Source organism: Passer domesticus, chromosome 6, assembly GCF_036417665.1.
Source record: "Passer domesticus isolate bPasDom1 chromosome 6, bPasDom1.hap1, whole genome shotgun sequence".
Taxonomy (NCBI): domain Eukaryota; kingdom Metazoa; phylum Chordata; class Aves; order Passeriformes; family Passeridae; genus Passer; species Passer domesticus.
In genome coordinates, this window is record NC_087479.1 from 62,032,339 (window position 1) to 62,050,160 (window position 17,822).

The following is a 17,822-nucleotide window of genomic DNA, read 5'->3' on the forward strand; positions in this document are numbered from 1 at the left end:
GGAGCAATACCATGGGGCACTGGTATTAACAGTGCTGAGTAAGTGCAGGTCTTCAGAAGCAAAGAGCCATCAAAGGCATGTGTGGCCTGTGAAGTACAATCAAGCTCCTCCAACCCTTGCCAGAAAGGAGATTTAAGACTCAAAGAGTTAATGCTGAAAATGTTTCCTAGGAACTACTCCATGCTTGACTTTTCAAAGTGCAATGCTTGAGGATTTTAATGTGTGCTCACAGCCACTACACACTGCTACAGCTACAAGGATGCCTGATCAGGAGCAACCAAACTAAATATTCATTTATAGGTAAATGTTTTTTCTTATTATATTTGCATGGGTTCTTTTTATCAGGTGTGGTTACATATTTGAAAAGATAATGAAGCTCTAGAAAGACAAGCCTAGATGTTTCAAAGAACTACTCAACTCCCTTTGGAATATCTGTTGTATCAAGCCAGGACATTGAGCAGAAATGAAAAGCAAAGACTATCTGAGTACAGTTTAAATACTGGAAAAATTACTGGGATAGAAACAGTCCCAGTAACTGATATCACTTATCTATAATATAAGCAGAAATGTGGAGGTGCAAGTTCAAAACACCCCTATTGAAGAAACACTGATGTGCTGACTCTAAGCATGAATTAGTCGTTATGAGAGCACTAAAAATGAAGCACAGGATATGTTTAAGCCATTTCTTTGACAGTCAAGGTCTAGGTACAACACTTATTTCCTGTGTCTGACCAAAACAATCACTGAATAAACATCATCATTCCCTCTGGTGACCAGTGACAGGATCTGAGGGATCTTTGTCCTGAAGTTGTGTCAGGTTTAGGTTGGATATCAGGAAAAGGCTCTTCACCCAGAGGGTGACTGGGCACTGGAACAGGCTCCCCAGGGAAATGGTCACAGCAGCAAGGCTGACAGAGTTTAAGGAGTGTTTGGACAATGCTCACACATGGGGTGATTGCTGGGGTGCCCTGGGCAGGGTCAGGAGTTGGATTTGATGATCCTTGTGGATCTCTTCCAACACTCTGAATCTACAATCAGAACAACCATGACTAGAACTATGGTTTTAGCCAACACTGAGAGCTCCACACTGAAAAAGCTGTGTTTGAACTGAGAAGTGCCCAGTTCCTGTGCAAAGGCCACCCTTTGAGTTGGAGTTCTGGACACTGAGAATTTTAGACTTTCTGTGCTGATAGACTCTGACTCCCAGGAGAGCACTGAGGAGAGCACTCTCTATCTCCTCTCTTGACCTGAGGCCATAGAAAAGGCTTCCAAAATTGACTGATAGCACTGGGATTATGGGTGTGTAGTTAATTAGAAGCGTGTAACATCCCAGGGTGGAGTTTTGGGGTTCTAAAACTTAAGAGTTTTAGAATACAGTAATACATATATAAAATAAGATGGAGGTTTTAGGGTGGAAGCTGGTCCTTCTTTATCTTCTTCTTCCTTCCTCTTCATGGGTTTGGGTGGTATTTTGTAATTGGACAGAAAAGTCCGTATTGCAGACTTCGAGTTAGTTATGGAGTAAAAAGTGAAAATAATTTAGGTGTCATTTCTTAATTGGATAATTTAGCCTTAAAAGACCTTGTATAGAAAGGTGGTTAGCCATTGTTAGTAGAATGCAGCAGAACTCACGACTTGTAACACAGATAAGAAATAATAAACAGCAGGGTCTGAACACAAAACACTGTCTCTAGCGCTTCAATCCTGACCTTGGCAGAGGCAGAAAAAGAAGCCAAAAAGCGGCACCTTTGAGCACGCCCAGCCCCACAGGACCTTACTGACCCTCCTCGAAGCCATCGCGGAAGGAGCCGGAGCGGCTCATGGTGCGGCTCTTCTCGTCCAGGGACATGGAGCTGTTGCGGAGGCGCGTGTCGCCGCAGGGGTCGTAGGGCCCGTCGGCGTTGGACAGGCTGTGCGTGCGCAGCATGCTGGGGTTGGACAGGCTCATCTGCGCTGCGCTCGTGGGGCTCGCTGCAAAGCCAGCAACAAACACACCTCAGTACCGCCAGCACTCCCTTCTCCGATCCTCCACCAGCAAAGGTTCCTCCCTCCCCCTCCACTTTAAGACAAAAATGTTTGATATCATCTTCTCCGGGCATCGCTGGTTTTCAAGTAAGGGGTATGCAAACTAGGCTAGTGAATGTGAAAACTCTAGTAAAATAAGGTCATTTTAAACACTGTCCGTATGTCCGTAATGTCCATGTGTCCGTAATTCCATAAACAAGCTCAGTCACCTCACTAACACCTCCCAGGCACAGGAGAATGAAAGAAAATTATCTCGTCATTAACTAATTCATTATTTAGTTAATGAATGAATTAATTCATTAGTTATATAATTAATTCCTCATTTAATTTGGAACTGTTCTTCCACAAAAATTGTAGTATTTTGTCTATACAGAGCAAGACTTATCTTCTTCAAAGCCTTAAAGTTCTAAGAAAATGACATTTTTCTATGTATTTTAGTCACAAATATAAAGAGCTTTAGTTTTCTCATAGCTGTGCAGTTCAGAATTTTCTTTCCACTATGATGTCCTGAGAACTGTAAAATACTAATTTTGCCTTAAAAGCCAATATTCTTCCAGCCAGTGTTTAGAGTACAAAAGTACTGCAATCTCACATTTCTCAAAAGCACTTTTGTGTTAAAATTATGCCTGCTATTTACTCAGAATTAGTTCAGTTGTGGGTAAAAAAAGAGAACAAAATCATTGTTCATCTGGGTAGGTTCCTCTTGGTGTGCTGCTATTGCCTGTTTCTATATAGACCATCAAACGATACAGACTATTGCAGAAGACAGGATAATTCAGTTCACAAGTGCTTGACTTTCATATCACCATTTGCTCTTAAATTAAATCCAATGACCTTTCTTGACTCCAATATCTCTAAGTTCCCATCTTAAGAAGACAGGAAAGCTTTTTTTTTTTTGTGTTCATTGCAGTTTGTGGCCAAAGAACTTTAAGGCTAATACAAATACTCTCCAACACTGTGCATAAAAAGTTAAGTTTCTGGGCTTATGACAACACTCTGGTTATTTTTTTTTAATTTCATGAACTTTCCTGACAGTTTGCTAGCTGTTGGAAATGTAGCCATGCTGTGTGTATATTCAGCTGAAATTTTGCTAAGTATCAGTTTATTTAAAGCCACTTATTGAATGTGTTTCTTTCCAGAACACTCAAGTAAAGGCTCTAGAATGTCATTACTGCAACTCAAAACTACACTAGAAATAAGTGACTGTGCAATCTGCTCCAAATTTGCACAAGAAGTTCACAAGTGCAAGCTTAACTATTTTGCACACAATTATCATATATAAATTAGTTATTATATAGAAGTTATCATAAACAAGATATTTATTTTAAATAATAATATAAATTATTATGGAGGGGCTTTTGAAAGTCATAAACAAACAGGCATTTTCTTTCCAAATGTCACTTCAAGATGAAATTTAGAAACCTGAAGAAACTGCAAAGCAACGAAGTCATATTTAACCAGCCCAACAGAGATGAGCATCACTAGCACTTTAAATGAGGTTATTTCAACTGCTGATACAGTCAACTAAATCCTTCATGGATCCTACCAATCAGCATTTGTTGTTTCCTTAATTTAAAATGTGTTTATCAAAGAAGTTAAGTGAATGAATGACAGTTTTTCTGACTTGAAACTCCCCTGACTTTTATATATTGCTTGATTGAGCTTTCTGCAATTTTTCAACAAGCCACTTGAAAAAGACAAAGTAACAAACTGATGAGGCTAGCATACACAGTAAGTAAAATGCTTGGATTTTAGAGAATTATAGACGTTGAAAAATCTGCAGGCAACATCTTCTGTCCTCTAAGCATCCCAATGGGTGATATCAACCGACAGCTCTACTGAACATTTTATAAAGCTCACAATTTATATTAATCTGATTACTCCCAGAGAATCATTCTTGCAGTTTCAAAGTTACTGCTAGAATGGCACCTTTGGGCATATGAGATAATAATGCTAATTAGTCACACTCATTTCGATGAGATTGCTTCCTCAGGTTCAATGTGGGCCTTGGAGCTGCTGAAAGAAAATTATCTTGTGCAACATGCTGTTTTCAGGGCACACAAAACATTGCTGTGATTATTCAAACAGATTATTATTCACCAAGCTGCGAGAAGTTAAATCTAGTTCCAGAGGGTGATGTTATGCTGGATCCAGATGAAAATGGAGAATTGGCAGCAGTATCCTGCAGTCCTCCTGCTGAATGGGACCGGAGCCATTCCTTTGCATCCTCTTGACTACGCAGCTGGGAGGATGGAGTATACCTGCAAAAACAAATAGTTTTTGGATGAACTTGGATATTTATTTGACTTTTTTGTTAAAAAAAACCAACCATGAAATGTCACAAGGCTTGGGGTGGGAGAGAGAGAGAAAGAAAAAAGGAAGAATCCTCATATGAAATTAAAGGATTAAATAATCTAAACCAAATATAATTCTGAATTAAGGAGCTGCTCCAAGCTCTTCCAACATGTTCCTAATTCATTTTGCCTCTGTTTGGGGGGGGAAAACCAAACCACAAACTTCTTTCCTATGGCATCAGGTGTAACCAAACCAGAGTGAACCAAAATTTACACGTAGAAGTTGTGCTGTGTAGCACTGTAGGATAAAATGTAGTTGTGCTACATCATATGTTTTAAAATAAAACTGTAACTTGGAAAACCTACTCCTAGGTTATGCCAAAATTCTAACACTATTTAAATATTTTGGTACATCAATAATTTTAGCTGACTTTTAGTGATATTATAACAAAATTCAAGTCAACAAGGCCATTATCAGGATTTTTTTCAACAAGCTGTGACCCAATACTTCATATTCCAGAGACATCCATATAAGGCCTGTGGAGGGTATCCCATTTAGTTCAAAACTAACAGCATTGAAGCACAGAGGAGACTATGTTTAGCCTTTTCTGAAGACATTGAAAATAGCTGAAACATGGTCTATGCCAACACCAGTGGCAAAACACCCCTGGCTTCAGCTTAAGTTTCATTTATTTTGTCTCTGTGTGAAGAACAGATATGTCAGGACAGGTGTGATGTGAGCTATGTGATAGGGTACAGGTACCAACAGCCAGAGCATCATGGAAACACTCATCTGCTGATGGAATTCAGTGTCTGCCTTGGGCTATGCCATCACCTTTGGACAAATATTTATGAATAAATAGCTCTTCTTCCAAAAACTCAGAGCCTATTATTTGCTGATATTATCTATTTAATTAATTTGATTGCCTTCAAGTAAATGCCCTACAGTAAGATATCACTTATTGAGACTATTTTAAATCAATGGGAACACTGCAATAATTTAAAATGTCAATCTGCTTTTAGAAAATACATTCATTCTTCTGCTTATGTCTCAACACTTCATCAGCAGTCCCTGACAACCTGCATCTCTTAAACTTTCATTATAAATGAGTTTATTTAGAAAGGGGCTTTAAATAGTCATGTTACCTTAACACACTACAGATTTATTTTTATTGTCAGCATTAATACCTACCTCTTCAGCACTCAAACGTTTTGGTCTTAGAGTCTTTATTAGAGACATAGTTGAGGACCATAGAAACATTAAAACAAATTGCCATTTTAAGAAAGGCTTTTAATACTCAACTTCATGGGACAAGGCTGCTCTGAAGAACAAGATGCACAGCACAGAAAAAATCACAGCTGCAGTTTCAAGGAAGTGATCCCAGACATTGCATTAAGCAATTTAGAAGGTGAATTTCCTAAATTGTCAGAGATACCTCCTGTAAATTCTCTAACACATAAAGCACTTAATTAACATAGCTAATAGTAATTCTGGCTAGAACTGCTTCTATCAATGGAAAAAAGTATGTTATAAAAATCACTACCTCACAGATGTACAAAATATGTTAGAAGACAGCAGCTGGAAGTTTATTTGATGATTTTTTTTTGCTATTTTCTATGAGAGTAGAGAATAAGGTATAGATTATAAACTATAGATTAAGGTATTATGATGCAATTTTTTAAAAAATTAATATGTCAAATTTCATCCTGAAAGGTTTGGCATGATCTTGTAAATCTTTTCTATTTATATAACAACACCAATGTTCCCAAGGTTTAAAATCTATTTCAGGTCATTCCACGTAATAGCCACCGAAACAACAACATTATTGTTTTTAAATCCAGCCCAGGGATGGCTCAAGATGCTTTCCAGCAATTAAGCCAGCAAAAGCCACAATTCTTGCTCAAGCAGTGAGGCCACTGGATGAAAAAAGCACAGTTGTCAATGGCCTTCTTTGAGGATTGGAAGAAAAGAGGAAGAAAAGAGGAAGAAAAGAGGAAGAAAAGAGGAAGAAAAGAGGAAGAAAAGAGGAAGAAAAGAGGAAGAAAAGAGGAAGAAAAGAGGAAGAAAAGAGGAAGAAAAGAGGAAGAAAAGAGGAAGAAAAGAGGAAGAAAAGAGGAAGAAAAGAGGAAGAAAAGAGGAAGAAAAGAGGAAGAAAAGAGGAAGAAAAGAGGAAGAGTATTGTTGCCACCTCTTGCAAAGTGCGACCATCACCACCAGCCACAACAGAAACACAAATCAAACTCCAAAGCCACCACAGAAGATGTTAAACCATGTGGAAACACCAATACCTGAGTCCCTTCTTAGGCAAAGTGTTCCTATCAAGATGTGGGTCGCTGCAGAAAAGTTAAAAGAAAAGAACTTCAGAGAAGAACAAAAGGGAAGGAATAAGATCAGGACGAAGGACATACAAACATCTGCATCACCTTTTCAGAGGAAAAGGTGCTGGGGCCTCCCTACAGAAACATGCACAGACCTCCTCACCCAGGTGGGGTTTGTACAAACATGCAGCTGCTACCATGCCAATGAATCACATCTCTTCACAACCTCACTTCATTCTTTCTCCTACCCACAATGAACAAAAATGGCTCTTTAAACATCAAATGGGTGTTTAAAGATACACTTTTCAGCAGGCTATTGGTAAAACCTGATGGGAATATTCAAGTCCAAACCACCTTCCCATCATTTCTTTCAGTAGACAGCCTCTAGGGAACGCACCTAATTACTGTAAAGAGGTATTGAACCCAGACTGCTTAAATTTCCAAATCTTAGCCTACGTTCCATTAGCAAAGTAAAATGGACTGATCAGTTGCCCAAAACTCAACTATTTCAGTTTATGTTTTTACAATTGATGAGCAGAGCCTGTTAATATGTTTTGAAAAAAAATACCCCTGTGGTTAAGTAAATTAATTCAATGACAATCCTTGTAGCTAAGTTACAGTATGGGACTGATGCAAAAGTGAGCTGAAATGTTTAGATTTGTGTCATCTTTTCCTAACTTTAACATTCATTTGTACAAGGATGACTGTACCTAAATATTTGGAAAACACTCATGAGCCAAGCTGCAGTAAGAGACTGACGACACTGAATGACACAGGGACTTCACAACAAAAAGGACAGGCCAGAAAGGCAGTGGGAAAAGCAGCATGCCAGAGGAATGCTGAAATGCTAGTGAGAGTTTAGATTCGTTGGGGGAAAAAAAAAAAAAAAAGGGCACGATTTTCAAATTGCCTTTGGCAAAGATATGAAGGGTGGGTTAAAAATACCCTCGCAAACCAAAGGACATTCCCAGAAATGAGAGCAACACCAAAAACATGCCAACTGTGCTGTATGCCACTCTCCAGATTGATTTGGGTGGGTAGATGGATGTTTGCAGGGACTCTCACTGGCATGTCTTTGTGTCAGTTCACACCTGGATGATGAACACAGCCAAGCACTCAACTGAGCACAGTCTGGCACAAAACAATTTGCTTCACTGAGATGGGCAACGAAACCTGCAGCCTTGAGCATATACTCCTGTCCTGAGACAGCATTACCTGTCCTGTCTCCTGGGCAAGGTATTTCGGCAGAATTTGGGGCTAGCAGCAGGGGAAGAAAGAGGGCTAGAAAGAGCAGTCCAACAAGACAGAAAACAAGAGAAGGAGTATTAGAATGGAAAGATGAGGGAACAAAAAGGAATTATAATAAAACACAAAGATAACTCCAAACTGTCAGAACTGCACTACATTCAGGGGCAATTTTCTCCATTGAGACGCAGCTACAAAAGTCTTGCTACCTGAACTCATCACTACACATCAGGACATAGCTGATTTCCAGCGCTTGGAAGGGTTCTACTGCCATCTACAAGAGGTTCCTCAGAGACCACTGCAGAGTTCTCCCTAGTGTTAGCTCAGTGTCATCAATCCAGCTCTGATGCTAGAAAAGCCCTGTTCCCTCCTTTATGCTCATCCTCCTCCCAGGTCCCACCCTGTGTCCACACAGGTACCAGTGAATCTCATATACAGAGCTGGGGAACTGATCAGTCTGAAATAAAATTCAGCTGATTGTTTTTCACTTGGATCCAGCTTCCAATAGGATTCACTAAGCATACACATGAATGCTTGTACTGAAATATTTTAGTGAGCAATTGGAGATAGGACAAGACAGCAGGGAGAGGATGAGAAGGGATCAAGTGACTATGGAGATGAGGACTTGTCTTTTCAGCATCACCTCCAGTTTGAAAGTCATCAAATTCTACAATCAAAAAGTTTAACATGAAAAGGTTGACTTTTGAAATCAAAATTGGAGGGTTTTTAAAAATACCACTATCACCGCAATTAACAACAGATATTTGGAATGCAAAATTCAAGTATTAGGTACCATCTGGTAGCAAAAAAAAAGTTGTCACATTGGCTGTGACAGCAAAATAAAAACCTCTTCTGAACCCATCCTCCTGCTCTGAACTATTAGGAAAAAATTTTTCACTGAAAGAATAATAAAGCACTGGAATTGTCTTCCCAGTGAGGTGGTGGAATCACCATCTCTGGATGTGTTTAAAAAAAGACTGGACATGGCACTTGGTGCTATAGTCTAGTTGAGATGTCAGGGCATAGGTTGGACTTGATGATCTTAGAGGTCTCTTCCAACCTCATGATTCTGTGATTCTGTGATTCTGTGAACTGGGCTCCTTTCCTGGAATAACTTATCTGTATGTTCTAGTCCTAGAGTTATCTGCACTGTCTGGTAAGAGGCATTATTTGATCAGTATCTGCAGCATTAGCTACTGCTGCCAGGACTTCATTCCCACTTGAGATACAAACATGGAAACAAGAGAAAAACCCACTAACCTTTCAGACAATGTAGTCTTAACACTGTTGGTTCGGATAAAGGGAGTCAGAGAATCATCCTTGGAGGCTGGAATCAAGCCACTGGAGGAGTTGTGGCTCAGCCCACCTCCACTGCTCAGGGAGATGTCTATGGATTCGCAGCTGGTGTGTAGGCTGCTGACAGACTGGTATCCAATGCCATCCTTGCTAATTGCAGAAGAACTACTGGCGTTGGTACCCCATGTCAAACTGTTTGAAGGAGCCGAGTGTGCAGAACTGGGGCTGGAAGCCAGTGGAGACTGGTTGAGATCTGTGTTTTTACTATAGAGGGGACTGCTGCCCCCGCTGCTCAGCACACCGCTGCCAGATGGGGAGTCAAGGTTACCCTGCTGGTTCATGGTGGCATGAGGGTTGGAGATGATTACTGAGTTTTTCATATTTTCAGCTGTTGTGATAGGAACTTGTTTACTAGGCTTGCCACCAAAAAGTCTGTAAAAAAGAAGACAGCACAAAAAATACATAAAATGGAACAGTAAACATAAGGATATCTTCTCTTTCATCTCAGCCTCAGAGAACCAGAACTGAGTACATGATCCTAGATTGTACATATGTAACTATACATTTATAATCTCCTTGTGTTCATTGTCCCTTTCAATAAAGCCCAGACGCAATTACAACAGCTCCAAATCTTTCTCAGGTGTGTCATCTTTGAATAATCAACCAATACTTCCAAAAAGCTAAAATACACCTTCACAGAACTAAGATACAACCATATCCTCTTCTGTTCCTTAAGGAAAAAGGACATCAGAGAAACAGTCTGATGTATGGAATACTAGAGACTGGAAGCTTATTGACAATGTAAATTCTGCACAAATCGCCAAATGGACTGCACAGAAGCAGCTTTTGCTGGGATGCAACAATGTACTCATACCAAACATAGGCTTGTTTTGTTCCATTAAACAAGCTGGCTGGAAATGGTATTTTTTAGTGGAGAATGTGACGTTACCTGCTTTTTGGCACCTGGAATTGCTAGTAAAAAACTAGGCGAGCTCCAGAACTCGGGGAGGGAGGGGATGGAGGAGGCTGACCACAGCATCACTGTTGCCTGTGATGCAGCTCACTGCCAAGGAAAAAAATACCCCAGTCCCCTCATAAACAGTCAATGGGAAACTTCTCAGAAGTGCCCAAGTGTCTCAGGAGTAAACACCCTTGAGACTAAATTATCCATCATTCCAAAACTGATCTTCAAAATTAGGAAGGAAGCATATCTTCCACTCCAGCTTCAAACATCAACCCCAAAACACTTTTGCTTTTGTTTCTGCCTCTTGGCTACCTGTAACTACCTTTGGAACCTTAGTTTTCCTCATGCATACCTGTAGAGATTTGCTTTTTTGTCATTCACTGTGGAGTACTGTGGGTGAACCCTTTCAGAATAGAGGACTACAGCATTTACACGCAAGTGTTTCTGAAGACTTATGGGTGGGCATGCACCAGGCAGAACTTTCTCTGCTTTGGAGCACGCCCAGGTTGTGGGACACATGGACACGAAGTCACTTTGTCCATCACATCCCAGAAACACAGGCTGTATTAGAGCTGGGCACCTGCAGCACCTGGAGCAAGCCCAGTGCTGCCCAGCAGCAGTGTCCATGAAATACCTTGCCCAGGAGACAGGACAGTGCATGAAACACACCTGAGCTGGGCAGCTGCTGCTACACACTTGCCCCAAGGCACCCGGACAACACTTCCAACTGAGAGGGCAGGTTTAGATCAGACATAAGGAAGAAATTCTTCCCTGTGAGGGTGGTGAGGCCCTGGCACAGGCTGCCCAGAGAAGTGGTGGCTGCCCCGTTCCTAGAAGTGTTCAAGGCCAGGCTGGGTGGGGCTTTGAACAAGCTGGGACAGTGGAAGGTGTCTCTGCCCATGGCAGAGGAATAGGAATAAAATGATCTTCAGGGTCCCTTCTGACCCCAATCACTCCATGATTCCATGGCACTCAGCAGCTACACCAGCTTAGTGCATTCCCCGAGGTATTCCTGTGCCAGAGCATACAACCTCTTCAGCTTCACTGGGGAAACCACTCTTAAAGAAAGCATCCCGGAGCTTAAAAAACCCCAAACACCCACACAACAGTTTTATAAGCTGCTTCTAAGCTACCCCCTATTTATGACAACATGGAAGTTACATATATTCGCAAACTTATAGATAAGTCTTTATCATTAAAAAGATATGGATTCCAATTCACTGTGTTAACACCAAAAAAACCTACAGGGCCAAGAGGAAATATGCAAAAAACAATGTCTGCAACTCCACTACGAAAATTAAGCTCAAAATCTTCTTTACTGTCATCCTAGAAATCAGTAACAAGCAGACGAGGCCCAGTTCAACTCTGACACATTTCAACACATGACAATTTTGACAGGCTGGTGAAAATTCAAGTGTGAAATTGTAAATCAAATGAGGGAATAGTTAAATTGAGCCTCAGTGTCTGCTCTTTGAAGTTTCATGTATTTCTAACGTAGCTTTTCAATTACACAGCCAGCAATGCAACTTTTTAGTAATAAAAATTTCCCAATCACATTCCTACCAATGTGCCTGAAGCACACTGAAATCACTGAAAACACTGTAAATCTGCATTTCTCACTGTGTATTCTATAGAAGTGAAAGGCCTACTGGAGTTTTTAAGTAACCATTGATGAAAATTACATGTTTAAAAGTACATGGCTTATCTATTGTTAACCAGGTACAAAATAAAGTATCTTCAATTATCCTCACACAGACTCTTCAAATAAAACCAACCATCTAAAAACAGTTTACAGCGTCAGCCTAAGCTGCAATCACAGCCATTATGCTTGCACTGGTGCTTCAGATGGAATGTGGCTTTCTCACATCACTGGAAGCAGGATGATGGAGCATAACTATGGGTATTATGGGTGTCACAACAAAATGAAATGCAAAACACTGCAACTTGAAACACACAAGCTACTCAAATTCAGTTGAAAAATAATATTAACAGACCTTTTCACCAATATCAAGGCTTTGATATACACTGCATCAACAAATTAGCTCCTCACCAACTATTTGTTAATGTTAGTGTGTGGGGTACTCTTGGGAGAAATAGAAGACAGGATTTTTGTCAAAAAACAGTATTAAAATAAGAAAATTTAACCCAGCTTAGACAGTAACTTTATTTAGGGTTCTTCTTCACAGGCTAAAATGTTGAGTCTTGCAACATACTGGGCTAATCCACACAAGTTATAATAGTTTGCTTTGGGTGAATCTCAGCCTGGGAGGTCAATGCCACTGTCATCATGAAAATCTGATAACCCTCCAGTTGGTTTACAATTCGATCCACAACTGGAATATTTCCAGGTTTGTTACATATACATCTGTGCAGGGACTCTTCAGTAACCTTCTGGTAAGAAAACTCTTATATCTGAGATTGTTGCGCAGATAAAAGCCTCCAAGTATGATTTCTGCAACAAGGAGACTCAATTGTAATTGCCAAAGCCAGATAGGTTTGGTTTTTTCCTGAATGTTAGACTTCTGCTGCTGTCGCATGATGTCCTAAGTATCCACAACACTGGTCAAGCCGTTTATGTGAAATTAAATGTAAATACCATGACCTTGAAGCAGGAGACTAAATAGAAAGTGCTGCACCAAAGCCAGCCAGGCCTGGCTGGCAGAGTCCTGCTCATTCAGCTCCCACTAACACCACTGCACAACCCAGGAATTTGTTGCCTACCTGCGCAGAGTGGGAGAGGCCACATCGGGGTACTTGACTCCTTGCTGGTGGGTACTCTGAGCTCCGCTAGCAGCAGGCTGTGATGCAGGGTTCACTTTAACAGAATTACATGAAGCCACGCTTTCGTTGTCAGACGAAATCCCTTTCTCTTTATCAGTCTGATTGACTAATCCTGGCAGAGAGCTTCCAAGAATTACCTTGGCAGGCTCTCTGATTTTAGGGACAGGCAACCCAGCTGACTTGCTGCTTATGTTGGAGTCTATGCTACTTGTGCTAGATCTATTCCCAGCTCCACTTCTGCTACTGGATTTACTGGGCCGGGGTAAGCTACGGTACTGAAGATTAGTTCGTGCACTAAGTGCTAAGTAGCCATCATCCTGGTTCTGGGAGCCATCAACACTAGTCTTCCGACCAGTGGTCCTACCCATGAGTCCAGATGACTTGGGGATCTTTCCCAAGGTAGCCGATCTACTGGTGAGAGCTGCCCCACTGGCAGTGATTATGGTCATGCCTACGGCTGACCCGCTCTGTTTCTTAAATCCAAATGTATTAGCATTAGCAGCAGTTGTCCTAGAGTTACTTGTGGGAAGCTTTTTGGATTCATCACCACTGCTGCGTCCTGCATCTGATGGGGAACGTTTAACATGTCCAGCTTTAGGAGATAGTCTACCCTTTTCTGATACCTTGGCGTCATCAGTTTTCCCTACAAAAATAGAAAAAGAATTCTAATATTTAATGACTTGAAAACATCAAGCAAATGATGAAACTCAAAGCAGCATGAAAAGCAAAAGCGTGTTAGCCATTGGAGTGCGGTTCAAAGTTATGATCTAGTCTGCACTGAACTTACATGCCACTCTAGTGAGTTACACATGCAGACTTGCCAAAGAAAGTATGTGGTGCCTTTGTCTTTGAGAATATGCAAAGCAGAACAGCCTCACATAATAGTGACAGATAAGAAAAAAAAGTTTCCCTCTGTAGCTATGACAGATTGATAATTTCCATCATTACACATTACAAGTGTTAGGCTGATAGTATAATTTCACTAAAAGGCATTGTTAAAGCATTCGTATTGTTCAAAACAGTATATAACTCTAACTTTTTTATATACAGTTGTGTACAAGACCTAATAAAAAGAGAGGTATTAAATTATACTGCTTGATTATGCAAATTCAATCCATTTTCTTTCACACATCTACAAGTGCTAAAATCATTAATACACGTACAAGAAAAGCCAGAAGTCATGTTTAGTATAAATAAACATGCTTGTTTAGTAAGGGGGCGGGGTGGAAATCTCCTCAACCATATATATTGTATGCTCTTGGTTAATAGTGACTTTGAAAACTAAAATTATGTTATTTATTCTTCACACAGAACTACTGTGCCAAATAAATTGGCTTAAGACCAGAGTTTTCATGAAAACAACTGGCAGGGTGTACTAATTTGAAATACACATTTTCAGACAGAAATAGAAATGTGGACATACAAGATGCTGCTTAGGTTAAAGCAATGCCTAAAAATACAGACAGGATTACCTGAAGTTCAGGTTCTGCCTCGGCAAAGTATTTAAACTGTTTTCACACCGAACACATTTTTGGCTTGTTTATATCTTACACATTTTCTCACCTGTTCCAGGTGTCTTTAATGTGCCTGAGGTGGTTGAAGGTTTAGGCCTTGGTGTGGTAATGCCAACCTGAGCTGACATGCCTCGTCGCCAGGAGCCCGTCTGGGAAATAACAGTGTTCTTCCTACCAGAAGTGCTTTTATCAGACTCATCTGACACATCAGAGGGATTCCGCCTCCATTTGGATCCTGGCTCCATTTTTATGCCGCTATCAGATCCCCCATCGGATTTCTTGACTTCATCACCGGACCATAAGGAATTTCGCTCCACCTGGGAATGCTTTTCTGCATCAGTCTAGGACAGATAAGGAATTGCAAGACAACTTTCAGAGCAAGCCCTTCTTTTAGGAAGCTTCCTAAGTAAGAACCATTACCCTAATTCATCAGCTAAGCAGTCATCTCTGAGTACCAACAAACATGCCATGCCTTTGATGAAGAACTGTCACAGCAAGAAGTAAACCCCAGCAATGACATAATTTTTTAATATGCTTTATAAGAAAAATAAAAAAACCACAACAGCCATGGTCCTTGGAATAAAGAAAGGGAAAGAAACCCCTACTTGTTTTATAAAGGACATATTCAGCTCCATGACATTTATAATCCTCCATCTCAAATTTCTGACAAACCCTTTTACCGCAATGCCAAAAAAGCATTTCAAACCTGTGCAGCCAGCCTTCCTTTGTTCCTGCTGCTTTCTTATCTCTTGTCTGGCAATCTGATCTCCAGAGAATGAGGAGGCAGCTTTTGGAACAGATCTGAATATGTGGAATGCTGTTAACTCTAACCTAACATAATAGAAGGACACCCAAGGACTAAAGAAAAACTAACAATACTCAAGACTGACTTCAATACATAAATTAGTTTCTCTTGCAGACTTTTTTCCCCCTATTCTTTGTACAGATTGATTGTGTTACCAGTCTCTTATGGAGAATTTTGCTATGCTCAATATTAAATAGAAAAATTTCTCATTAGCAAACTGTTGCCAAAATCTCAGAAATGCTTAAATTAAATATATTACCCTATATACAGATATGTGTATATTTTATACATTCCCCATGCATTAATATTTCCAACTGCTAATGATTACTCTTCCAGAATTCTACTCCTGTCAAATACTGTTGATTAAATTTGGTGAATGTGGTAACACCATAACCAACCATTTTGTGATCAGGCATAAATGACAAATATCCACACATTTGACTCTGATCAGGATAAAAATTCATGGCTGAAGTGTTCTCCAACCACCCCAGTACCATGAAAGAGACTGACAATTCAACACCTGACTGCAGTTCCAAAGTACTGGCTGATGGGTTTTGGTGAGGTTTGATGCCACCTTTCTGCCCTGCAGCCTCTGCAGAAGATGAATGTGCTCAGAACTGTGAGGTAGGCAAAAGGAATAATTTATTTAAAAGGAAATTATTTTAAATATCCCAACGCATTATAAAGCTCACAGTCTTTATTCCTTTTGGATAATCAGAAAAACACAGCACAGGAGAAGCTGTACGATTATTTACCATGCTTTTCAGATTTTAAGTTCCTAAAGACTGTTTTAAGTTTATGACTTTTCTTTACCTACCAGATCACACCACTAATATTAAAGAATTCCGGGGAACTGTGGTTGAATTTCCCCTGCTTTTTACTGTAACTACTTATTTTTTAAAGCCTGAAAAACTAGTTAAGCGATCAGTATGTGAAAGCTGACACCACATATCACAATGGTCTTTCTTCAGTTGGAAGCAGGGCTTGGGTTGTTTATCTACATATTGAGTCATTAGACTAACATGCATTTTGAATTATGGATTTAGGTAATATTATATTCTTGTACTTTCCTCGTGCTACGCAAATGTTTTTTCCCTACCTCTCCATTCAAAGAGAGCAACCTAGTGTAGGCTTGAATGGATCTCTGCTTTCTAACTCCCTTCTTTTCCTGTGCCTGCCAGGTTTGGGGCTGGTGGGTCACTCTTCTATTTCTGACCATCAGTAGGCGTGTCATGAATTCACAGTGTGACTGTTCCTATGTCCTGAGCCTCTCCAAAATCACTATTTCATGCAAACAGCTTCTACATTCACAAATCTTGGAAGAGAGCACAGGCAAGAAGTACCAAATAATCAACCAACAAAGTGACCTCAAAGACGCCATTCCTCATGTGGTCACTTCAACATCTTGTTCCAAGCTCCTTGTCTGGAATTGTGTGTATGCATTATTAGTGTTCAAGAACAACAAATACACCTACCTACTAGCAAAGGCCTTATTCTAGTTTTGGTTGACTAGGAAATATTCCTGTACCTTCTATTTCCTCTCCCCATATCTGTAAGTTAGTACAGTCTCCACAGAGAGAACAGCACTGCAAGAAGTCCCCTACCTTTGCTCTCCTGCCTTTTATTCTACTACTACACCCATGGCCAAAGCTTTTCTGCAGCCTTTGAAATGTTGCATCTCCACCTTTGAAACCCTCTGGCCAGAGATGTTTCTGTTTAATGGTAAACACTGAGAACAGCACAGAAACATGATTAAGGAATCCAAACCAAAACACACTGAAACCTGGCTTGGGGATTGCAGCTGAAACTCCACCTGCCCAGAAGGATGAAAGTGGAAATACTCTTGGCTGGAGGTCATGGCAAGACACAGCGAGCATGAGCTGACAGCACAGCCTGAGCTAGGAGCAAACCACCAGGATTTCTCAACTCACTCATAAAGTTTTGTAAATCTGAAGTTGTGAACAGATCAAACCCATTTTTCCTGAGAAGATGTCTTAACTGCTTAGAGATGCCGCAGTTTTCTATTTAAAGGAACCTTTCTATCTTCTGATTTTTTTACCATCACATGATTGAATTTGTTACTTGGTCTCTTTCTCCCATTTTATTTCAGTTAAATAAGTTATTTTCAAATGCCCACCAGGTCTTAATTTCTCCTAAAAGTATGCATATAATGCGACTTTAAAGTCGCATATAGTCGCATACTATATGTAGTACTGTGATAAAGGTAATTTACCTAATTCTGTGCAGTAAAAAGAAAAAATACTAGGGTGCCAAAACTCCTGTAACTACATTAAGTGGTTTAGTACTTGGCATAATCACAGCAGGACATGGGAATGTGGCAAGGCAAATTCTGGTTCCCATCACTAGCTTGTTCAGAAACAACTTCCAAAAATCTTCACTGCATTGCTATAAAAAGAGGATGCAGCTATGAATGTCTCTGAAGACAGAGTTAATATCATATTTAAGTCCTGTTTCTCAAAGATGGACAAACTGCAGCTTCTGGAGTATGGGGTAGTCATCAGCCCTGAAAATCAGCTTCTCAACAGAGATTTTTTCCTACTGCAACTATGCCTTTCTTT

At 40.2% G+C, this 17,822-nt stretch overlaps 1 protein-coding gene across 12 annotated transcripts in view; it reads right to left on the reverse strand.

Moving 5' to 3' along the window:
• The window catches only part of NAV2 (neuron navigator 2), a 385,274-nt gene that overhangs the window by 30,386 nt on the left and 337,066 nt on the right, over window positions 1–17,822 (reverse strand). For 8 of the 12 annotated variants that reach the window (XM_064426226.1, XM_064426225.1, XM_064426222.1 and 5 more), the window contains 7 exons: window positions 14,488–14,779; window positions 12,865–13,567; window positions 9,144–9,611; window positions 7,854–7,919; window positions 6,609–6,653; window positions 4,126–4,286; window positions 1,783–1,971 (listed from right to left, as the gene is read on the reverse strand). In XM_064426226.1, coding sequence (XP_064282296.1) covers window positions 1,783–1,971; window positions 4,126–4,286; window positions 6,609–6,653; window positions 7,854–7,919; window positions 9,144–9,611; window positions 12,865–13,567; window positions 14,488–14,779 — 1,924 coding nt within the window. The remainder of the gene's footprint in view (window positions 1–1,782; window positions 1,972–4,125; window positions 4,287–6,608; window positions 6,654–7,853; window positions 7,920–9,143; window positions 9,612–12,864; window positions 13,568–14,487; window positions 14,780–17,822) is intronic. The other 4 variants (XM_064426220.1, XM_064426229.1, XM_064426224.1 and 1 more) reach the window with 2 other exon arrangements.